The 26,444-nt window shown below is 38.0% G+C and overlaps 1 protein-coding gene across 1 annotated transcript in view; it reads right to left on the bottom strand.

Annotated features, from left to right (window-relative positions):
* Positions 1 to 26,444, bottom strand: part of ak5 (adenylate kinase 5) — a 99,759-nt gene that overhangs the window by 64,136 nt on the left and 9,179 nt on the right. The window contains exon 5 of the mRNA XM_044369380.1: positions 19,399 to 19,512. Coding sequence (XP_044225315.1) covers positions 19,399 to 19,512 — 114 coding nt within the window. The remainder of the gene's footprint in view (positions 1 to 19,398; positions 19,513 to 26,444) is intronic.

Below are 26,444 nucleotides of genomic sequence, written 5' to 3' on the forward strand. Positions count from 1 at the left end.
CAGCTTTGAAAAAAGGTAATAAGCGTTAACTTAACTTTCAAATTAGGATTTTTTTTTTGTGTCAAACTATTAACAGAATTAAAATGTGGTTCAAGACAGACAGTTAATTTAGATCTCCTCTTAAAACATTCTTTTGTTGGAAAGAGTTCATGAATATTTAATATGTTGCTGTATTTTATCATCCCACTCCTGCCATTTTATATTTTTATGTAGCTTTATATTATCCCCTGGTGTTTCATGAGCTCTGTGCGTGTTTTTATTTGCTGCGGCTGAAGCATTTCAACTATTTATCTGTAACTTTAAGCAGTTTATTTTGACTTCTCTGCTTATTTAAAGTCCCCCTCCACTAAAAAATGTGTTTTGCTTCAGTTCAACGTTTGAGCGTCACTGTGCAGAATGATGTGTGTGCAGAGTTTGACAGCATTGTTTATTGATCCTCTCAAGAAAATTTGGCATTTTTATGCCTCACTAGACAAACTAAAAAGCTTCTGTTTTTATCGTCCTGCGTGGACACGTTAAAATATAATGACAAAATCTGACATAACTGCTTAGAAAAGCTTTTCAAATTGATGTGAAGTTTGAGGGATGTGTTTTTTGAGCAAAAGTGACAAATAGTTGCTGTGAACTGAACCTCTAAATGCACCTACAGTATGTGTGGTGACTATACGCTTGTATGGAAGTGATTTTAGCAGGCCCGTGCACATAAACATTCAAGTTCTCTTCTAAAAACAAAGCAAAGTGATGTCGTTCAGCTCAATTACTGCAATCAGGACCTCATGTAATAACTACGACAGGACTGCGGTGCCTGTTGCCAAGATTTGATGGTGGGAAAATAAACATCGACTACTCTAATTTAAAGTAAAAGGTCAAACAACAACAGCGCTGACTGAGGCCCGAGTAATAGAAATGTCCTTTGTGAAAGTCCAATGAGCTTCTCTTTCACAAAGTCGAACACACAAAGACATTCCTCAGTAACCACCGAGCCCATAAACTAACAGGGGATGACGCGTGCGCTGTGTATTTAAAGATCAGTGAATGATGCTGTTATCAATCTGATGCAAAGCAGCATCAAAACGAAATAACTTGGTCTCCATGGTTCCGACCTCGTTAGGTGAGGCACCTTGTGTTGGATTGAGCTTTAAATACTCTCCTCATCCTGAACCTGACGCTGCTCACCACTGGGAACTTTCCTCTAAAAAAGCATCAGAGTGGTTTATTACTATTCATACTCTGTCGTTTGTGTGTGTTTCAGTTAGATGAAATGCATGATGAACACTCCAGAGTTTGCATTTGACCAGAGCCAAAAATAGCTTGAACGGTGTTGCTTATTGAGGCGCACGCCACTCCGGCAAAACAAGCCTTGCCAAACAAGGTAGTAACTGTTACTGTGGAGCAGGACTCGGACACTGCTTCTTATGACAGCAGTTATTGGATTTAGCATCATTAAAATGTCTCCAGAAATGTATTATCATCACATCACATCAGAGTAGAAAGGCGTCTATTTTCAGAATCAGTTTTAATGCCGTCAGTTCCGTCAGCGATACTATCTCTTGCTTAAAGGCCAGGAAGCATGTGGTAGGCTTCTAGGCTTCCTCTCTCTCTCTCTCTCTCTCTCTCTCTCTCTCTCACACACACACACACACAAATACATGAAAACACCCACATCCCGAAGTAAGGTGCATGAGCAGGCAGATGTTGACCTGATCGCTGTGCCAAGCAGGGCAGCTAATACCCTTTTAGCGATGTTCAGCTAAATGCACTCGATCAAAAGAAAAACATAGAAGCTGAGAAATAAACTAATGGCAGCAAATCAAGCATTTGAAATATGACTTCCTGTCGCGCTGCAGAAAAAAGTCAACATCCTTTTTGAAGCAAAATGTAAAAGCTAGATGATACTGATACTGTCACACGCAAAATATAGCCCCTGTGTAGTAGCTTACTTTCTTTTCTGTTCACCAATATCTTGCACCAAGTTTTGTATTTGGTTTGGTGAAAGACACAAAGTCACAGTAGTTCCTCTGATCTGAGTGACTGATACTTGTTTCACAACCAATTTGATTCCAGCTGGTCAAACTTAAACCTAATGGGATGGACGTATTCTCTGGCGTTCGTACCCGTTAAGGCTACATGAGGAAACAGCTGAATATACGCATTAATCCAGACTACTGTTTGCCTTTGGTTCATTTTGCTCTGCTCAGCCTCTCTGAGCATGTGGAGCTGCTGCTGACTATCAGACGTGTCCATCTGTCTCCATAAACTCGAGCGTTCTGGGGTCGTTTCCTCTCTATCCGCCATCCAGCAGGTCTCAGGAAGGTTCAAATGGCTTTGTTCTTACTCGTCCAGGCAAATAGAGTTAGATCAGTACAGTACATAAATCAACTAAATTTAACCATAAATACTCTGAGCCTTTACACATTCATTATCGATTAATCTGCTGATTATTTTCTGGTTGTAAAAAGTAAAAAATGCTTTAAATTCTCACTGAGGATTGAGTTGGAGTAGATAATATTTGGTATTATTGCTTGACAGATTACTTAAACAAGCCTATTTGATGAATAGAATAGTTACGATTAGGTTTTTCTGTCTTTTTAATTAATCGATTAGTCCTTTTTGCTTTACACTTTGACAACTTTCTGAACTTTCTCTGGGACTAAAACAGATGCCTTTTTTATTAGTAGAGAACTTAAAGCGCTTCAGGCTCGATCTCATCCTTACAACCAGTATTCAAGTTATTTCTCTTAAACCACGGTGGTCCAACGTCTATGAATTTTGTCTAAGAGCGACCAGAAATCAGAAAACCAAGACTTTCATCTCCACTCATATATAAATACATCTCAGTCCTTAACCTATATAGATTCTGTAAATGTCACTTTCCCTATTTTCCTCCGAATTCCCAGTAGATTCATGCCGAGACTGCAACTTCACAGCAAAAAATGTGTGGAAGGAAAAGTGGTGTTTTGGTGAAGTATGAATACATAGCATTACTTATTTTTTAACTTCCTCTGAAGCTCCTAGAAATAATACTTTCACCAGAAGACTCACACGAGGAGGTGAATGAGCCCATATGTGCTGCAATATGCAGTAATTAATTTTTCTCAAAGCATAATCATTAATTTTGCTCTTATGTTTGAGAGGAATGTGCAGTAGAGTAGACCTCCATACTGAAACACTGCAGTACAGCTAAGTAGCTGCTGGTCTGTTTGGCTGTTTTGTTCATTAAGACTGTGCTTAATGATTGTTTTTCTTATTTATCCAGCTTTGTATTATTTTTTGATTAATCTTTCAGTGCTTAAAATGTTAGGAAATTGTAAAAAAAAAGGCTTATTTTGTCCAAAAAGTCCCGAAAATCCCATTTGAGAAGCTGGAATCAGTGACTGTTTGTCGTTTTTCCTTGACAAATTACTTTGGAAGATCAATCAATGATCAAAATTGATGGACAGATGTGTGCGTCATGTTGTGGGTTCACATTTAGACACCCACACAGGTAGATTGACAGAGATGAATAGACAGACTGACACCTCCGTGGTTGATGGGATTGGAGGTAAAAAGGTCTGAGGGGAGGATGAAGGGATAGACGGTCTCTCCGGGCAGCTATAAAAGGGGAGCAGGACTGTTGCGGCAGCCCACAGGAGCGGCTCATAAATGGCTGCTGTGATGTTGTAAAGGGCAAAGTAGCAGCATGGGGCGAGGGGGAGACTAATGAAAATGGATGCTGTGGGTCCTCAGAGGATCACTCGGTCAGCCCTGAGCTCACACTGTGCTGCGGAATAAAGGATCCAAATAAAGTATTGAACTTTTCAGAATATTTACTATAAAAAGCACAGAGTCTGTTTGACAGTCAGGGGTATAACTCAATTAAATGTAACACTCTGTACTGGAGGGTTTCTATAGATATTCAACATAGCTAAGCTTGACCACTTTCATGCATAAAGTATCAAAACATGGCAAAAATGTAATGTTTGAGTCCAGAATTGTAAGGCTGGAAACACCTCTGAAGCAGCATTTTACGCCATTGTAAGACACTAAAGGCTTTGAAATGAACAAGTGTCGTCTAACTAACTGAAGGCAAAAGTGTTCAAGTTGAATATAAAAGCCAGCTGTCATAGAGAGGAGCTGGATTCAGTAGTCATTGAAACAGGGATAGCAGTGCACACTTTTGGTCAGTCTCTCCTCTGATGTATTCACAGCGTTGCCCTCAGTCGTGCCTACGAGAAGCGTCTGAAGTCATTGTGTAAAGAATGAGAGAGAAGTTCAAATCCTGCTTACTTTCTCACCTCCTGGCCGATCGCTGCATGCAGTGGACATGTTTGTTGGATTGTCGGTTTTATATATTTACAAAAATTGTCAGACACAAATTCAAGACGTGGCGTAATTGCATATAAAGTCAATGGAAAGACTTGAATAGACGTAAATTTGCCAGCAATTTGAAAATGTTACTGTGTGTGATTTAGAAGAAACTCTGCAGCTGTGCAAGCAATACAGAGACCTGAGTCTCTAGGGGGACTGTCTCTACCAAACTTTCTGTTTTACTACAGGGCTGCTAATATTGGATCCTTGAACTACTGGCTATAATATGAGAGCTTTGATGTTCCTCCCACCTGGCTAATTATCAAGGCAAACTCTGCCAGCCTGGTATCACTGATAGTTTTTTATATGCTCTGATTTCCTCCTCTGTATCTCTATACACAAAAAATGCAGTTGTGAAGTCATCCCTTGAGATGTATTTTCAGTTTAGACGTTACTTCAGTTTACATTTATTCTCTAGTAACGCCCCCTTAGTTTCTAATCATTTATTTTCCCCTTCCCTTATAGATGGTGCGTTTTTTGTGTGGTCCAATGCAAGTGTTAAATAATTTAAAGTGTTTTTGCATCCTTTCAGCAGCTGTTGGACTGTTTTTTCACTTCCTTAAGAACATTTTTTCAGATACTCACAGGCCTGTAGCTTTGTACGTAACACCTTCCCTGTTTTCCCAATCTGCTGGGGGATTTACCTCTGGATGATTTTTGACTCCCCAGTCTCCATCTCTGCAGGGAGCGATCTCTAGACTCTACGCTCACGATTCATAACTTAAGCATAGACTCACTTGATTCAATTAAGTTATTGTGGGAAACAGGTTTGGGGGAGGAAGCATCACGTGAGGTTTCGGGAGAGATTCTGGGAAGAGTAAACAGCTTCTCTTTTTGTGCAAAGCGTGGTTTGATACAATGTAAAGTGGTGAACCACACTTACTTTACCGAGGCTCGTCTATTTAAGATTTACAAGGTCGTCTCCCTGCTCTGTGACAGATGTCGTCAGAGGTCATGGCTCCTGCCAACCTTTTACATTTGCTCTGGCTTTGTCCATCCCTGTTTATCTTTTGTACAATTATTTTTAATACTTGGTCTGAAATGTTGTCTTGACCCCAACCCTTTCAGTGCTCTCTTTGCCCTCTTTGTCTTTATCCCAAAAGAATGTAATCGCCTTAACCACTTTACTGGCTCGGAGACTGATCCTGATGAAGTGGAAATCCCCTGCATCCGCATCTCATGCACAGTGGTTTCGGGTGTTATTCTTTGTTATGTTATATGTTTGTTATGTTGCACTTTCTTAAGCTGGAGAAAATAAAATACTCTCTCAAGTACATCAACAATACTTTCAGATATTCCCACCTAATAAATCAATTTTGGAGGGGTAAAGTGTGGCAATGTGTTTTTTCATCTTTTTCTTCTTTGTTTTGTTTTGTTTTAATGAGTGGAGGTACAACATTGATATGCGATTGAACACCCTCGTTATTATGTGCTTTCATTGTTCTCCAGTTTGCTTGTTTCCCTGCTGGTATGTGTGTGTGTGTGTGTTGCTGTTCCAGGTCTAGCTGGTTCGGTGCCCCCTTCTTTATAAAAATACACGACTTTGTTCCTTGATGTTCTTTGATTCATTATAAAAGGCAATGTATTTGTCTTTGATACAAATGGTGTATAACCCTGCAAAACCCAATAAAAAAAAAATGTTGCACGAAACATTTGTGCGTGTCCTGGGGCTTTATGAATGTGCTTCACAAAAGCACAGAGAGAAGAAGAAGAAGACTGGAGAGAAATAACAGAAAGAGCCCGCTAGCTTACAGCTAATGAACATGTTGGCTGTTTGTGGCGAATAAACACAAACGGTCCAGCGGTTGAATACACACAAATAAGGCAAGGAGATAATACGTTTTGAGGAGGATGTAGAGGGTTTCAGGTGCTCTTTACTATTCGAGAAATACTTAATTTGAAACACGCTGAGGCCTTGAAACTTAACTGAGATTAATGTGAGGTGATGAGGATATGTTTTACAATTAATATCATAATAATAATACTACTAATATGATCTAATATTAATAATATCAGCCTGATCAGCCTATACAAGCCATGGAGTGGAAACACAATAACAGTAACACATGTATAAGCTTACATTCTGCTTTTTTTTTTTTTTTGAGAGTGTTGTTGATTCAACTCAGTTTTTCTTATTTCGGTCTTGAATCTGATAACATAACCACAACCTCTCTCTCTCCCCTCATTTCCTGTTATCTTGCTGCTGTCACTGTCTAATGACAGCATAAAATGCCCCAAAAGAACTTGATTTGCATTATATGAAAAGTGTTTTGTTACTTTGTCTGCACTATAATACAATCCAATAAGAAACATGACAAAGTACAGCCTGAAGAATGATCACATAGCTGAATCAACAACACCTCTAAAATTACATGCTATTTACAGCTGGTAATGTCAAATAAGATGTGTAGAAGTGTTCAGACTTTGGTTATTTAAATCTATATACAGGAGAGTGATAGCACGCAGGTTTCCAGTCTGTTACTGCGTCCACCTCCTGTATCTATCAGCTCTAATTCTCCTCCCAGGAATCCAAACTACTGTAGGTCCTCCAGACCTCGGATAGAGATTTCAGCCTCTCTGTGACTGAGTTTGTTGCTCTCTGTTCTTCTCCATCTGTCTCGGCCCTTCATCTTTAATCACAGCCATCTCTCTTTCACCATCTCAGACTTTCTTCTTCTTCTTCTCTGTGTTAAGCTGCTCTCTTGGCCGATGTTCAAGTCTTACATGTTGTGCTGCTGCTGCTAATGAAGAAGAGTTTTGAGTCCTGTTTTCAGCAGCTATACTGGTATAACAGAAGTATGACAACTATTTTCATAATCGATTAATCATTTTGAGTCATTTTTAAAGGATAAAAAGTCAAAAATTCTCCAAGTCCAGCTTTTTTTTGTCTTATATTTTAGTCTTATATGACAGTGACTGTTGGTCAGGACAAAGAAGACATTTGAGGACGTCACCTACCAAACAACTGATTTAATCAATCAAGAAAATAATAACAGATTAATAATGATTAATAATGAAAATAAACATTAGTCACAGCCCTAAATGACATTGATCTGTAGTGTAGAATTAAATGATTAGTTGATTAGTTGATAGACAGAAAATTCATCCTCAAGAATTAACATAACAATAACAGTTAACTGTTGGAAAGTAATTTTTTCAAGCAAAAATGCCCCAAAAGTTGCTTAAATGTAAAGATATCCTTCTTTATTTGTTATTCTGACCAGTGAACTGAATATTTTGGGGTTCTGAAGCAGTATCAAGATCTCACCTTGGACTGCAGGAACACACGTTTCATGTTTTTCTGACATTTTTTAAACCAAATAATGAATCAGTTAATTAACAGAGTATTTGACTGATTAACTGATAATGAAAATAATCATTAACTGTTTAAGTAAGCCACTACAATTATAAATATTTCACCCAAATATGAACCGTTCTTCTCCACCTTCACTTTCAGTTTCTCTGTTTAACCTACAATTCTGCTTAATATGTAGAATTATGCAACATTTATAATTGATCAGACACATAATCACAGTACATCTTGAACACTATCACTTCCCTTTTTAAAGATTTAACCAGAGAAATAAGTGACAGCTTACAGTATTTGACATTACCAGCCGTAGACAACATGGATTTGCATGAGACTTCATTTGGTCCTGACATGTCAGCTGATTGGATGTGAAGATGAATGAACTTGAACACGTTCAGATAAATGTTGACAGCTGAGCCAGAATAAGCTGTCAGACATGAAACTGGATGCTGAAAGGACACACAAAAATGCTTCTTGGCAGCTCTCCAAATGCAAATATTACTAATATATAACAAACTATATTTAGTTTATTAGTGTTTTATTCTTATTTTTGTCCCTGTTATTTATTTATTTATTGCTTTATTTATTGTAACAGAGACAGTGGACATTAATAAACATTAAACATCTAACATTACAGGCTATTTTCAATCTGTGGACAAATGTCACCCTAAAAAGAGAATAAGAATAAAAGATTCAAATTACAAAGTTATTGAGATCCTTTATAAGCCTTCAGAGCAATAAAATAAATACATTAAAAAAACTGCAGGTCAAGCTAGCCTGGTTCCCAACATCTGAGGGCCAACATGTAAGATTTGTTCAGTGATTCAAATAAGTTTGATGTTGTGCCCATTGATAGCTTTGTCCACAATTTGGAGAAACAATTAACCAATTGGGGCTTTGTAGGCATAATTAAAAAGGGGAATGTCATCTTCCTACATAGCTAGCTAGCTAAACAGCTGGCTAAAATGGAAACAAGTTGACGCAGCTGTTCATGTTGTCGTTTAAGCCCATTTGCAGAAATAACTATTCTTAAATTAACGTATTTCTTTGATCAGTGTGAAAAACCAGATCTGCTGCCTCAGCTGTCCTGTGGACTGAAACCAGCGTGGGCAGGACAAATATGTCACTCGCTACTGATTGGTTAATGCGAAACAAAACAAACCAACCCTGCCTCAAATGAAGAAATTGGCAAACATGGACACGGTGTCAGACTGACTGAGTAAAGTCAAATGAAATGACACTTCAGTCTAACTATCAGGATAATGTCAAACTACAGAAATGCTGGATCCTACACTTCCCATAATTCACCTGGATAGCATCCTTTATTCAACCCTCTGAGTTTGTAATGCAGATTTTACATTATAAATCTGTAATCTCCAAGCCCAAAGTTATAAAACGTTATAAGACTGTTTACATTTATCAACATTTTTTGTCCACAATGAAACAAAGCACATTTTACATGTGTGATGGCATCCAGTGTACTTTATTGTCTTTTTACCTGTTTTTGTATCTCTCTTTTCTTTTTTCTCTTTTTTTTAACTGTTTTTACTGTATTTGTTCCTGTTGTGTGCACTGTCTCACTGAAAGTAACACATTTTTTCCTCCTCCTGTATACTGAGTATTACATACAGTACGGAGAGAATGACAATAAATTCTACCTTTAACCTTGAATGCTGTTTATGACACAGAAAATGACATTTATGTAAAAAAAAATCAGCGAAATGGCCCTTTTAAAGGATATTTTTGTTATTGTAACAAATCTCATGAAAAGAACAAAACATTTCCTAACACAGCTGGCCACTGCAGCCTTTAGCAAACATCAGAGGAGTAAACAGTGCATTTGTTGGGGACTATTTTCAGCTGCAGATTAATACACATTTGGTGCTCCAGTGAGTATCTACAGCAGCAGGATAATGTATGTTGCATTGACACAATATTAACTAAAGTGGCCATATTCATCATCGTGTAAAAATATGTCACCCAATGTGACTCACTGATGTGTTTTTAATTGCTTTTGGACAACAATGGCACAGAGGAATAAGACATATGAGACAATACTTCTTAGTAGGATTAAATCATTGTTTGTTCTTATCTTTTCATGAGATTTGTTGACAATAAGAGAAACATAAAATATCACTAGCCTTACTTAACCCTTTTTGTATAACCGACAATACTATATCAACTATGAACTGAAGGCTGATCATTCAAAATTTGGACTCACGCTTGCTAGGCGGGCTCAGCTCCGATGACATCAAGTCTCAGCACCTCCTTTGTCAAAGCATACCAATGTTATTTTCTCTCTTTGCTCCTGAGCTGCACAAAAGGCCCTTTAATAACCAGTTGTCGCTTAATTCAATTTTAAATCCCAGGGTTGCTGCATCTGTGCATTATTGAGGTCATCAGCTCCCGTCCAATCACCGATGACCGTATGAGCTGTTTTTGAGCGGTTGCTGGGACACGGTTATAAATACAACTGTATACATGTGTTATCTACACAATGTCACCTCCAGTGAACTTCCTCAGGTCCTTATCTAGCCCTGGACACCATTTGCAAACTGTCATTGTGCCTTTTAGCAACCGTTTCATGTGACAATTTAAATAATATTGTTACAATAAAAAAAATATTCTCAGCTGAATCAAATTTCTGTGATTATCTATTATGAAATGTCATTTACTGGATTATAAAATGAGAGATGGGACAACATTTTTAATTTTGAGGCTTACAGGCTTCATGAATGTAGAAATACCTGTTAATTCTCAAATGTTCAGCAACAGTATGTTTATTTTTTCTCCCTATTTACAGCCTGAACTGATGTGGAGATGCTGAGGGAAGGTAGTTTAATCACATCTAATCTGCTCCATGTTTGAAACAGCTGGAATTGTTGATAATAACCATAGTAATAGCTCAGTTGTGAGCTCTATCAAAGGTGGGGGCTGGGGTTGTGCAGGTATTGTCTAGTTATAAATGCCTCTCTCTGTACATGAGCCAGCCACATACATCATCTCGTTTCCTTGTTTTGTTTCCCCGGGCAGCTTTTGGACAGGGAACATGTACTGAGTGGAATCTGCTATCAGGCGAAGTGGACTGGGAGACAGCAACAACCACATTACGAGCTCTCATTACACTGAGACTTTGGCCTCTTCACAAAAAGAGGGAGAGAATGTACAATTACTGGAGAGATGAGAGAGTATAATGAAGACATGAGAGGGAGAGTAAGCCGTCCTCACAGGTTATTGTGATGGACCAAAGAATCCATATGCGATGCCTGAAACAGTTTGCTGCACAATAGATCAGGTATGAGTGGATAATTAAGTTAAAGACTATTTGTATTCACACAGACATACAGTGCATGGAATACTTGCGCAGTATTTGTGATCTAAAAGAGATTTTAATAAAGGAACAGAAGAATTATTTACAGTAGATATCTATCAATCTATCTTTAAAGTCTGGTTTGACATTTTTAAGCCCCAAAATATATAATTTCCTTGAAATTGTGTGTAGCCAAAGCCTGAGATATTATTCCAAGGCTGCAACTAATGATTATTTTTTGGATTAATTGATTAATTGTTTGGTCTATAAAATGTCACAACACTCTGGAAACCTAAGGTGATACCTTGTTTTGTCCAACCAACACTCCAAAACCTAAAAATATTCAGTTTACAATGATGATAAGACAGAAAAAAGCAGAAAATCCAAATAAAATTAGATAATGTTTGGCATTTTTGCTTGAAAAATGGTGAATGAATTATCAAAAATGGTTGTCTTTCTAGTTTTTCTGTTGATCGACTAATCGATTAACAGGTGAATAATTTCAGCTCGAGCTTACTCTGTGCCATAGAGCTACATTTTTGTCCAAAAACACTCAAAAACACATCAGTGAGCCATAAGTTTTACTGGACAATTTGTTCCTTATGGAGCATCAAATGCAGCTGGAGATACCCGCCTGCTTCGATGCCAAAAACTACAGAGCACAGCTGTTTTCAAAAATGACTGAGTCTTTTAAAAGATGAAATTGTATGTGACCTGTTTTTAAAGATTTCTGTCTTCAGTAACAATGACAGGGGAGGAAAGTTATGAAGTATCGAGAGACGGACTAACATGTCACACGGCAGAAATATGTGTATTTCTTTGGGGTTTTATTATTTAAGTATAATCTCATTTTTAGTATATTGTAATAAGTTATTATTTTAATAATTTTTGGTGTTAATCCATGGTTAGCCAGTGCTGCTCTCCCCCCGATAAAGGAACCTGAACCTAAATTTCTTTTGGAGATCTTAAACTCCACAAACTAGGTGGCATAATTTGTTTCTGTTTTTATTTTTTTAAGCCCCTTGGCCCTGACAAACATTGTTGGTTTCGGTCTTTTCATGTGATTTGTTGACAATAAAAAAATACGTAAGCACACCAGCCCTATCTTTCAATGTAGGTCGACCCACTTTACCTATTCGACGGCAGGAAACCTCTACGATACATTTACAGACAACATAGCTGAAAAAGTAAATAAATGCGCACAAAGAAAAGGAGTTGCGGTGTTAATCTCCATCATATCTGTCTGAGTGGTTTGACCTTGATTGTTCAAAGTACTCAGACTCAAACTATTGCATGACTCATTCTAATGTATTAATTCCCAGCAGTATTTATAAAATGCAATATGCAAAGTCAACAAGACAATTAAAACACTCTCGATTATGTTGAATTTTACTTCCCACAGTACGCAACTACATGTGCTGTTTTTGATGTGTTTATGCGTATATGCAATTATCAAATGTTTTCTTTATATTAATATGCATGTATATGCATTTCAATGTACTTGTCTTATTTGTCTGCATGTGTGTGCATTGTGTATTTGTCTGTATATGCATGTAAGTATATTGCATGTTTGTCAGTGCATCTATTAACGAGTGGGTATACATGAGTGGGTGATGCTCTCAGTGATTGGTATGAAATGAGAAATAAGAGACACAACGCTAGAAAGAGAGACTGCCTGATGTGCTATTTGTTCGCTTAACTGACTGGAGCAGGCTGACTGTATACAGCCAGCTGATTGGCCTCAGGCTGCACACATTAACAAACCATTTACACGGTGTGTCTGGAAATATGTTGAGAGAAAGCGCCACATGATCTTTCACTAAATGCTACCTCCAGAAGAGCCCCATCTGGCTTCCTCAGCGGGAGCCCACAAACACGCATTTAATCACCTCTGCGGGCCGACGGGGAGCTGCAGTTTGCAGAAAGTAATGTTGTTCAATATTTACATTCATGCTCTGCTTCAGCGCTTCCTTAAGTGACACGTTAACAGAACACGACTGTGAGTGGATAAACCAAGCGGATAGCTCTGGGTCTGAAAAGTGAAGAAGTGAATTCTCTCTAACGGCCATAAGGGGGCGACTCCACAGGCTCCAAAAAGTCTGTATGGGAAGTCTAAAATGAAAATGACCCTATTTCTCACTTGATTTATTACCTCAGTAAACACTTTCGTAATAAGTTTATGGTCTCAATAGCTAGTATCAAGTCTTCTTCATCATAAATTATGGTAAATCACGTAAATTATGGTTCCATTTATAGTAAAATAGACAATGAAGCAGAGTATGCTTTAGGGCGTGGCTACGTTGTGATTGCCAAGGCACTATCAAGGCAACAACAGTGGTTAGGTAATGCATCCATGGCGTAACCCCAAATTCACAGAATATAGCCATAGCCGTCGCTATTTCAGTGTGTTTTCAGTTCATAAAAGTTAACTGTAAATGCGCCGTGCTAACCAAGCTAACAGCTAGCATAAGTGTTAGGGTCAACTCCACCCTCTCATCCAAATATGGTCACTTCTGTCCTCAAAAATCTAAGATAGTGACTGTCAAAATGAGAGTCCACAAACCAATGGGTGACGTCACGATGGCTACGTCCATTATTTTATACAGTCTATGGGATAAACTCACTGCTGCAGGGTGAACAAGCCTTTTGAAACAACTTTGGCATAGTGGCTATAAATGGTGTGCAGGGCATGTGATGCTTGGTAGCCAAGACACATCAATGGACTTATACATGAATCAGTCCCTACAGGAATTCATGGTCTGCAAAGCTTCACAATTTGTGAAATCCTCTTAATTTCCCCCCCCAAAAATTATTAAAAATCACCTCATTAATTTTTTCTACATAAACATAATCTAAGTCAGAATCACTTTTACAAACCAAAGTCAAATAACAAATGCTAAGAGGACATTTATCTGATCTGATTTTATTACAACCTACAATTTGGATTTTCTATATTCAACAGAGACCTGGCTCAGGTCCAGTGACGTTAATTACATGTTTTTTAATTCCCCCAGACTCATTGGTCGTGGAGGTGGCTTTGCTGTGGCTTTTAAAAATCATTTGAGCTGTAGCCTCATCTCAGTGGAGAAACCTTCTGGCTTTGAAGTGCTGATGTTCAAAGTCAGTTGTGATGTATGTCCCCTGTCTGATGTATTATTTATTGTCCCCCTAAACCCACCAGTGTCTTCTCATCTGTTTTATCTGATTTTATTTCCTTTGTTGTTCTTAACTATGACAAAATATTATTGGTTGGAGATTTTAATATTCACGTGGACCACCCCACTCATAGTTTTGCTTGAATTTTTAAGTATTTATGAATATTTTAACCTGAAACAACATGTATCACATCCCACACATTAACAAGGCCACACTCATGATTTAGCTTTCGCTGTGGGTTTATCTGTTAACTCCCTCACCTTTAAAGATTTTGTCTCTGATTAGAAAACTGTCTTGTTCGATATTGCCCTTCAAGTCGCTGCTCCTTCATCAACAGTTCACTCTTGCATCCTTAATGAGAGACCTGCTGATAATTTTTCCTCTGCTTTCTGTGCTCAGTGTAGCAGCTTAACTCAGTTTTATGATGTAAACGACCTGGTTGATCAGTTTAATGTTTTATGTTCATCAGTTTTAGATTGCATCGTTCCCATTAGGGAAGGTCGAAGCGCCAATCAAATCCATCACCTTGGGTAAGTGAGGATACTCGCCAACTAAAATGAAAATGTAGAAGAGCAGAATGAAGGTGGAAGAAACATAACCAATAAATTCACCTCCTTCATATGAGAGAGCTGTTGTCTTCTTACAATTTATTAATAAAAAAGAGACTTGCATATTTTACAAACCTTGTAGCTGCAAAAAAGTATAACTAGAGTTCTGTTCGAGTTCTGATCGACTTGTAAACCCTGCTCCTTCAACTGTTTCGGCCTCCTCTGTTGAAGATTGTGATAAGTTCTTAGCTTATTTTGTTGAGAAGGTTAAGGGTATCAAAGCCTCTATAACACCCCCTATCTCATGTATAACTTCTCCAGATGCCTCCAACACATTGTTGAGTGAATTTACCCGTATTTCCCTGAATAATCTGCTTGATATTGTGTCACACATGCACTTATCCTCTTGTGGCCTTGACAATCTACCCCCCAGATGGTGGAGGGTAGAGAGAGATTAGAAGTCATTGCCCCTTGTCTTTTCACTATTGTAAATGAGTCTCTGTCCTCCAATTTGTTCCCAGACTATTTCAAACAAGCCTGTGTTCAGAACCTTTTAAAGAAACCTGGCCTTGATCCAACACTCCCTCATAATTACAGACCAATCTCTAAATTACCCATTGTCTCAAAAATTGTTGAAAAGGTTGTTGCTAAAGAACTACTGGAAATAGTGGAAGCTAATGACATTTATGACCCATTTCAATCTGGTTTTCACCAGCCACATAGTACTGAAACTGCTCTGCTACAAGTCACTAACGATATGCTTATGAATGCAGATTCTGGTCATCACTCCATTTTAGCATTGTTGTTGATCATACCATCTTACTGGATAGACTAAAGCACTGGGTCGGCATAGATAGATCTTACATAGAGATCTTTCAATGTGGCTCATATGTCGTGTGGGGTCCCACAAGGTTCAATCCTTGGTCCTGTCTCGTTCAGCTTGTATATACTCTCCAGCTTTATGTAATATTCAAATCAGACGAGCTTAAAAATCTGGATACTCTACACTGTTGCCTTACTGCTATCAAAGATTGGATATCACTGATTTCATATCACTGACAAAACAAAAATCTTGGTCATTGGCCCAGACCAAGTTTCAAAGAGTATTAGTCTAAACTTCAGGCATTTAGCAAGGAATATAAAACCAGTTGCTAGAAATCTTGGTGTTGTGTTCTAAAATTGGAAATTGGTTCAGTCTTGTTTTTTACAACTCAGAAACATTGCCAAAGTCAGTTCAGCATTGTCTAAGAACATTGTAGAGCAAATCATCCATGCTTTTATCTCTTCCTGCTTGGATTACTGTAACTCCATATTTTCTTGTTTAAGCAAGTCTGCTCGACTTCAACTGGTTCAGAATCCGGCAGTCAGGCTTTTGACAAACACTAAACAAAGAAAGCATATTACCCCCATTCTGGCCGACTTACTTTGACTTCCTGTACACTTCAGAATTCAGTTTAAGATCCTCCTGATTACGTTCAAAGCCCTGCATGGCATGATAACCTCTTATATTTCTGAATTTATAATGCAATACTCTGCACCAAGATTACTCAGATTCTGACCAGTTGCTCTTAAATGTCCCAAAGTTCAGGCTCAAAACTAAGGGAGACTGTGCTTTTTACTGTTTTAGCTCCAACTTTATGGAATTGCCTCCCCCTCACTGTCAAGTCAGCTGAGTTGGTACCACATTTGAAAAAACCCCTTAAAAACCCACTTGTGTAGGTTGGTGTTTTTATGAGTTTGCAATTCCTATTAGTTTTATTTGTCTTGTTTTGTTTATTTATATTGCTTTTATGGTTGAGTGTCTGTTTCCATTTTATAAATTTTATTTTTTACTTGTTGTTTTCATGCTGTATACTAATATGCATTTTTATTATCAACTGTGAAGCACTTTGGAAATGCTGTTTTGAAAAGTACCATATAAATAAAGTTTACTTACTTATCCCCTGACTTTGCCTTCTCAGGACGTACTTGTCCCCAGGGTGTTTCTCGTCTCGACTCCAAAATGTTCCAAACTGAAACATTTCTTATATAATGCCTAAAACTTAATATCTGGTTTATGAAGCAGCTCTACACAGCATAAAAGAAGAATGAAGATTACTTTTATAGATTTGATTAAAAAATGGTTATAGAAGCACATTCAACTTCCAAGCTCAGATCCTTAAGAGATTTCTCAACTCATCTTAACTCTCACAAGAATTTATTTCCACTGACATCATAAATTATCAAAATTTTTTAAGGCTTACTTTAATAGTACAGAAATTTATTGCAAAATAACACAAAGTGTTGCACATTTTTTGGAATTGCCACTGCCTATTCAGCCATTTTGGGCTACAATAATCAAAAAAACAATCCTGGAAGAACTGAACTTCAAAGAAAACATGAGCTTCACGCACATTTATAAACAACTTGATATTATGCAAACTAAAAAAAATATTATTTATAATAATAATTTTCTTGCAAAATATTCTTGTGTATAGTAATCCATCTCCTGTGATTTGGCCACAGCTAAAATAACATCTGGAACAATGAGTTTAGTTACTGTGGAGCAGGACAAATATTTTATTTCCTATCACCTCCTGTACTATTATCCCTGATGTCCTTCCCTATTGTTCCCTGTCAGGCAGCTAAAATGACCAGATTACAAGGTCTGTCTTTATTTTCACTGACCCAGACAGACCCCGACTCGTTCCACAACCACTCTAAAAGTCAATGAGTGCTCATTTAAAAGATGATACATTTTAAGTGAGTTTAAAGAGCATCAATTCTTCTAAAAGCAATTGACCGTTGTGCCACAATTAGCCACTCAACTGGATAAATTTCCATTAGAGTGCCACTGCTTAGATAAAAAAGCCACTGCTGTATGTTTAATTAAACAGCTGTAGTAAAAAAAAACATTTGGAGATTTGTTGGTGTATCATTTATCCTCCATGCATTGCTAATTTACAAAGATGTTGATGTTTTCAGTGGATTTCTGGGATCGAAAAACTTTCCACAGAGGTTTTCTCTGGCAACACTGGCAGGTAATGCTTTGGAAACAGGTCAAACTATCCGGGACGACAGCTGCCAGGTATTTCAAGGTAAGTTGTGCTCAAGGACATTTGAGTTGGACAGATGCTTAACAACACATGAGCCGGTCTGCCAGTCAAGGGGTAGAGTCCTTGTTCAATGTGTCACAACCTGCACATTTCAGGAACACTGAGCATTGACTGGGCAGTGAAATGGAAAGCATTTCACTGGTGTATAGCTGATCAGCTGCTGAAACATGTTGATTTAAGGCAATTTAAGAATGAACAGTGTGTAGTCAGTATCAGCGATGATATAAATATTACAAAACTAGCTCTCAAGCACTTTAATGTCAAAGACCCACTTTAGGTTACTGACCTGACAAAATATTGCCTCAAAAATGCTGAAAGTAGCTATATCTGCCTCCGGAGATTATATTTGTTATTTTTAAACTTAAATAGAAATTTTAATAATTAAAATGACGTCTACTCCTCTTCACTCATTAAAATCCAGAATCTATGACTATACAGTAGAAATATTTTTGATTTCAAAAGTTTGACTGCTGAACACAAGATGTTTCCTACTTCACTGAGTCCATTCTCAGTGTCAAGTTTCCACATCACACTTGTGGAAGTTGTATATTGGACCACGATTGGCTCCAAACTAGTTGCGATGACACAAATCAATGCCTGTAGGTACATGACTAAAACTTAGATTTAACCTGAGCAAAGAGAAGCTTTCCACCTTTAGCAGATGATGCAGATGCACATACATCATTATGTACAGTGAAGCTCAAACATCCAAATGAAGGAACAAGAAGAAAAACAAATTTTTAACTGGAGGCAGACTTTAACTTGTCATATGCCCTGACAGTGACCTCTAGATGCTGGAGATGCAGTCTCTGATATCAAATATGCCAAACCCTCGGTAGTTTGACTCAAACCCCCCCAAGCAACCAACACTAGTATCCTCAGATCTCATCACTGATGCCATTGGAGATCATATCAAAGAGATAACAACTCCAGTGTATGACGCGTAGCAACTCATTTACATATTTGGCTTGTAGCAGGTGACTCGTTCAAAAGCTCTTTGTGAGTGTTGGACTCCATTTTTGCTGCATCTACGTCACAAAATAACCACAGTGACTCTGAAACTTGTGTGGATGCCAAAACAAAACCTGTGGCTGTTTTTCACATCACTGTGTCTTTCCTCAACCTCTGTTTAGGGTGGTTTCACTCTTGGATCAATTGGAGAGGTTTTCTGTATATGAGGCAGTTTCCTATGAGTGTTTAGTGCATTTGGTGAAGTTGTTATCTAACTCGGGTGTTGCGGGTCCAGCACAAATTGGTGGTCAACTCTCATGTTGTCCCACATAATCTGCACTAAATATGAAAGCCAACTGCTCCAAATGCTGTTGAACAACATATTTGTCTAAATGACAGTAATTATGGCAGGAGGACAGGATGTTGTGGTAAGCAAACAAGATGGAGTGAAATTTGGTGTTAGGAAAGGTCAAAACTCTTTAAAACTCTGAAATACTCATATATGCACTCAACGGTCTCCCTAATGATCCTGAGTTCTCACGTGTGAGAAACATGCGGTAATGATTGAAAATACAAACCTAAGTAGGGACTCAAGCATCTGGATCAAGTGTGAAACCTCCATCAGAAGCAATCTTCACCAATGGATTACTGCAGGTAAATTAAATCTTGATAGAAACTCACCTGGTCCTCAAAGGACAAGGCCTGTCCGACGTCACGAGGGAACCCGTCTATGACGATACCATTGGCCTCTGGGATCTTCATGATCTTCTGCTTGATCTCGGTTATTGTGGTCTCCTGGAAAACAAACATGAGCATGATTTATTTATAATCATCATTACTCGGTTACTACAGTTTGTGTGCAAATGTCAAAAGAGCAACAAGCAAGATTTCTACTCTCTGGTAAACAATTAGCATATCTGCAGGGAGTTGATTGTTGAGTTATTTGTATTGATTAAAAAATCCAATTAGCCAGATGATGCGACGTACGCTTGCACACAATGACGGGTGTGACTGCAGCTACAAATTATAAAGTGAAAAAAGTTTAGAGTTGTAATTATAATTTGCTTTTTCCATCAAGAGAATGAAGGACGAGATTAGTTCTGTTGATGTAATTGCTATTCGCAGTAGAGATCCATCAAGGACATAAATTGGTTACAACCACTTGAACATTAATAATGAGAAGGTGATACAGAGCCATAAATAAGGTGAATGGAGAACTATGACAGCACAGCGAGGTTTCACAATACCATTGATCTATTTATCCAATTGTACTTTAATATTGTACTCTGAATGCAGCAAAACGACTGTCTTGAGGGCACTTGAGGCCGGAGAGTGCCAGCATCTTTCAGCATCACTTCCTCATGGCTGGAAGAGGTCAAAATGTTGGAATATATTTCTCCAGGCAGAATGCATCATATGATATGGCAGAGATACATGAGCAATGCTCCAATCTAAAAATAACATCTATGGCCGTGCCCAATGATGACTAACACAGACGTGTAATTTCCCTACACCCACAGAATGTGAGCAGTGGCCCGGCAGACCATGCAGATTAAACCTAATCTAGATTCCATCGAACAGATTAATTTATACATGTAAGATAGAATGAGAAAAGCTAATCTAAGAAAAGCCCCCTGATCCACTGCATGGCTCAATGTCGAGGGGAATGCCAGACCCTCAGGAATGCCAGACATCAAGCAGTTGTCTCTGACTCCCATAGAAACAATCCACCTACAACTCAATAACAACTAGAGAGAGTCATCAATAAAGCTGGGGTCCAAAACTCCCTCTTTCATTTGTTTGTTATCATTTCATTTCATCATTTGCTATACGTCAGTAGTTTGCTCTAAGGCGAGCAGTATATTGAGGTTTCAGACATATGAATCATCATTTTGCGTCATCACTGACAGGTGTAGTGTCCCACAGTTGTAATTTTCATATCTATCAAATACGTTGCACTGTGGTATTGTCAGCAGAAAGAATACTGTGTACTTTTTTCATTCAGTTGGGGGAATTATTATGGGGGGGATTCCTTTCACACTTGTGGCTCACTCTTAATAACGTCGTGGACAGTAAGTTCAGTTCCAGAAGAAAGAAAACTAAGAAAACTTCACTCAAAATCCCATTGATTTTTGCAGTGACGTAAATAACTAAAAACCCGGCGTTGGAACATAATCTTTCTCAAGAGTATGTGTTGTTGTTCACTCACACTTGAAAAAATTATTCTGAACACCTCTGGGACTAACAGCAATAATCGCTGAAGGTGGTGAGAAAGCTAGTAAAAAATATCTAAGTCCTCGAGCTGATCATAATAATGTTTAATAAAGTTTAATGTTTAATAGAATAATACAGTTTGAACGTCTGCGGGTCCATGACAACTGAGAAAACTCCATCTGTTGACAGAGTTGTAATTACAATTTGCTTTTCCATTAAGAGCATGAAAGAGGAGATTAGTTCTGTTGATGTTACTGCCATTCCCAGTAGAGATCCATCAACGACATAAATTGGTTAAAACCACTTGAACATTAATGATGAGAGGTTGATCCAGAGCCATAAATAAGGCAAATGGAAAACTGTGACAGCATATCAGGGGATTCACAATACAATTGATCTGTTTATCCAATTGTACTTTAACATCTCTGAATGCAACAAAACGACTGAGTGATACAATCGTAAGCTCTAGAACAAGTGAGTGCTCCTTGGGTTGACATTGTTTTGTTTCCAAGATCAAGAATGCACTGTGTGTGATTTTTATAGTATGTTGTTGATGATCACAAAGGAAATGGAGGAGCCACTAACAGCAAAAAAAAAAAAAAAAAAATGCTTGTTGCTGATTGTGGTGATACAGCTTCTTGGAAGATCTTGGCTAACATAAAAATAACACATCACATTTTTGACCTGACAAAGAGCCGAGTGGCTTGGAGTACGTACAAAAATCTTGGGAAAACATTTTGCTCTCTGTTTGTGAAGTTTAACTGGCAGTGTGTTTGCAAAATCGCAGTTGGATTGCCGTCTGTTTGTGCATGTACTGTATAATTTATTGTTATTACGAAAATGGTAAAGTACATTAACCATTAACTTCTGGTACTCTTACTGCTATGATGACAATTAGTATATAGAGAATACTACAGTATATACTATCAGTATCTAGTATGGAATTGGTACACAGCTTTTGTTACATGGTGCTTTTCCTTAAAGGAAAAAAAGAAACAATAAGTAGACATAAAATGGTGAGCAAGTGCTGAAACTCAAAAACAATATAATGGTTCTTTAGATGTTTTTTTAAAACAGCACTGGATCTTTCTGAGCCCATTTTTACATAAATATCTCTCCACAGTGTAAGGATACAACAGCGAAAGTGCTACTGGTCTTTAATTTTAGACCAGACTGTCAGACATCCAAGAGTCTTTTATGAGAAGGCCTGCGGGATTTCCAAGGGAACAGAAGTTCAGAAATATTCTGACTCATATGACCTTGCAGTGCATTATAGACAAACAGCAAGTTTTTCAAGTTGATTTGGAAGCTGTCTGAGAGTCAGTGAAGTGATACTGAATGCTTGCTGCATTTTTAATCATTTGCAATACTGGAAGGGCTTCACAGCTGAGCACAGTTCATTACTCGAGGCTATTAAAAAACTCAGAGATGACATTTTTCACCCTTCTTACAGAGGAAAATGTCTAACGTTTAGAAATACAGTACTAGTCAAAAGTTTGGGCACACCTTCCCATTCTCATGAATGAGAAAGTGTGTCCAAAGTTTTGACTGGTACTGTATATATTTAAATGGATTTTTCCACATTTTGGGAAATATGCTTTTTAATTTTCTTGCTGAGTTATATAGATATCTATTCATTTAATATGAAGCTAGAGTCAGCAGTCGCTTAGCTCAGCATAAAGACTGGAAACAGGGAGAAGCAGCTATCCTGGATCCGTCCAAACATAACATATATAATATAATATAATAATTCACCTAACAGCACCTCTAAAACTCACTAATAAACACTTCATATCTCTTTTGTTTAATCTCTACAAAAAATATAAGGCTACAACCAACAAATGGAGCTTAGCGAAAGTTCAGTCAGGAAGACTATCTTTTACATGCCAGGCGTAGTTTTATTGCTCATACCGCTCCGTCATACTAATCTCTCACGCATGCTCACTCTATTTCCTAGCTGTTAATTCCCGTGGGCGTAATTTGAGTTTCAGTTGTCACCAGCTGATCACACATTTTCATTGTTAGCCTATCATCTGGTTGCTGTCTTCTTAAATAACTCTCTCTCTCTCTCTGCATTAGTCTGGCATGCAGCTGTTATGTGTGACCTTCCACCTCCCCTTCTCCGCCTAGTCTCCGCAGGATCATCAGTCCCATCAGTCCCATCAGTCCCATCAGTCCCATCACTTCATCAGCCATCAGTCTCATCCTAAGTCATCAACCACCACCACCAGTGTCTGGACTCTATGGGGGGGGGATCTATCTTGTGGCTGCTCAGGGATGATGTCCGAGTCCAAGCACCAAAGACTTATGACTATCATTTCTATTTGAATAATAACCATTATCTTTTCTCCATTCACTTGTCTCTCCTGATTGAACTATTTTCATCTGCCAATTATTTCCTTGAATAATCGTTTAGTCTCTAAAACATCAGAAAAACTGTGAAAAATGTTCATCCCAGTTTCCCAGACTCCAAAATAACATCATCAAATGTCTTGTTTTGTCTGATCGACAGTCAAAAACAAAAAGAGATTCAGTTTACCATCATTTACAGTAAAGAAGAAGCATCAAAGTGTCACATTTGAGAACCTGCAACCTGCAAGTGAAATTTGACATTGTGGCTTGAAAAATGACTGAAATGAGTAATTGATTATTAAAATAAAGCCAGTCAGTGAATTGACTAATTGTTGCAGCTGTAAAGGAGAGCGAGGTGACAAGTTGTGGTGTTATGGGGGATTTTTTGGCAGGTTATTTCTTGGCCAGGTGCAGTGACTTCAGATCAGGCTTCCGGTGTTTATGCTAAGCTATGCTAACTGTCTCCTGGCTGTAGCTTCGTATGTAGCAAACAGATATGAGAGGAGTATCAATATTCCTATCAAAAATGTCCAACTATTCCTGTTGTCTGCTTAATATACAATCAGTGTAAACACCTGCGTTTCTTGGATGGGCCTGTGATTGACTAACAATATTAATTACAAATTACAGCAGTTTCTTATTACTAATTACTTTTATAGGCAACTTTTTCAATTGATCATTGATGAAGCTATTTGTATCATAAAGTATAAAAGAATAACTTTGTAATGTTTACATAACTTCCTGCATCACTAAAGCTGTGAATCAGTAATATTGGTAAGACTTTATAATAGGGGATATTAACCTTAAGTAGGCATAATGCTCAACTAAAGCATGAATCATGAGCGTAATGCAGGATGCATCAAGTCACTAAGACTTTATGTGATTAGTTTACACTTAATAGTCAATTAATGAAAGTTAATTCACAGTTGCTTCATATATTAATTCAATCAATCAATCAATCGGTTTTTATTTATATAGTGCCAAATCACAACAAAAGTCATCTCAGGGCACTTTTCAGAGCAGGTCTAGACCGTACTCTTTAATTTACAGAAACCCAACAATTCCCCCATGAGCAAGCACTTGGTGACAGCGGTAAGGAAAAACTCCCCTTTAACGGGTAGAAACCTCAAGCAGAACCCAGCTCTTGGTGGTCGGCCATCTGCTTTGACTGGTTTGGTTGAGAGAGAGAAAGGAAGGGGAGGAGGTAGGTGGGGCAGTTTTTATATGCACAGTAACTGTGGGTATAAGATGATACAACGTGATCATGTACAATGAATCTGTCTAGTGTTGCTAGCTTGTAAACATGGCATAAAGACCATCGGGTCATGCAGCAACATGTACAGTAGATGTTTGCAAACCACTATCAGTTAGATAAAAGAAAAAAAAAACTGTTTCATAGAGGCTGATCAAATGCATGGGAATAAAATGCTCTTTAACATAACTAGAATTCAGCTAATTGTGTGGCATATCAATTAACCTAATGTATGACGTAACTGTGAATTAACATTCATTAATTGACTATTAAACATAAACTAATCACATAAGGTCACAGTGACTTATACATCATACATTCATTTATGCATTAAATCATCATGACTCATGCATTAGTTAAGCATTACATAAGTATATGAGTTGTTCCCTTAAGTTAAGTTACGTTAAGTTAAGTTAAGTTAAGTTAAGTTAAGTTAAGTTAAGTTAAGTAAGTTAAGAGAGTTAAGTGTTAGTGTAATATTGTATGTAAATTCTGAAACAACTTGTACCGACACACAGTAATATGTCATTCAACACATAATGAAACAATATTTATACAAGCAATGCTTCCATCAGGGCTCCTTCTCATATACCAGAAGCATTTTCCCTTCTTCCTCAAACCAGAAGCAGAAACAACATTATGAAACCAAATTCTTATCGGCTTTGCTGAAATAATCATGGCAGGAAATTAAATGCCTAACAGCCACAAGTCACTACATCATATCCAATATGTCTGCAGCTTGGCCTACTTTTCTGTTTATCTCTTTGGTTCCTGGACTGACAACTGGTAAATAGCCAGAGGGGAGATGCAGTGCCATGCCAGGCATGCAAGGAGGGGATGATAAATGATGAGGTAGGCAGTTATTGAAGATAATTCATGAGGGGACACCTGCTAAGAACTGAAACAGGCGGTGGCTTGGTGTCCAGCCTTGTATCTCGCTGCATCATCAGTGCAACACGGTGCCAGTGATGACAGAAATGACCACCTTCTCAGGTGTTTTCATCATGTCAGTCAAAATGTGTCCAGACAGCCAGAATCAGTCACTCATTCGCTGTTTTATACCAGTTCATATCTAAGATAAAACCCTGATAGATGCCTTCATCTGAGGATCTTCAGGGGAAGTGATTTTTAGGACAGGAGGCCCTTATGGCAACCAAACCGATTGATTGATTGATTGGTTGGTTGAATTTATTTGACAATTTCATTTTAAAAACACCAGCTCTGCTATGACATTGAGTGCTTACATAAAAGGAAAAGTCAGAATTACACAATAAAGCCCAGAGGCTTATTTCCATTATGGTCCCTTTGGGGATGGGGTTAATGCAGGGGAGGGGTCAAGATGGTGGATTTGACATGGCAAGAATGGCACAAAAACATTCATCAAAAACAATAATACATTAGACTCAGCAGGTTATTCACAGTATGACCAACATCAATCACTACGTCAGTGCTTTGTTGGACCATGCCAGGCCCTACTCGCCACTCAATTAATAAAACGAATTAAAAACTTAATATCAACATCACTTCACAGCCCCTTCAGCAGATTATATACAAGTCTGTCCATAATATTTAAAATAAATAAGCTACATCAGAAAACAAACCCAGAAAATAAAAACCTATTCTCAGCCATTATATCCTACTACGAATAACCTCGGAGCCAATTCTTAAGTGCCAGCTTGAAACCTCCTAAGCTGCTTATGATTTTAAGATTTCCTTTCAATCTCTTCCACAGACTTACTGCCATGAACAAAAAAGTTTCCTTCCCCAGGTTACTCTTAAACCTGAGAGGAACAAAGTCAGCCGAACAGCCCCCAGTGGAATAGCTTTGAATATGCCTCACCTGGGTGAAATAATAAACTGATAACCAAAGTAGCATTAGTTACCTGCTATAGCCATTTATCTACACAAA

Source organism: Thunnus albacares, chromosome 12 (genome assembly GCF_914725855.1).
Source record: "Thunnus albacares chromosome 12, fThuAlb1.1, whole genome shotgun sequence".
NCBI lineage: Eukaryota > Metazoa > Chordata > Actinopteri > Scombriformes > Scombridae > Thunnus > Thunnus albacares.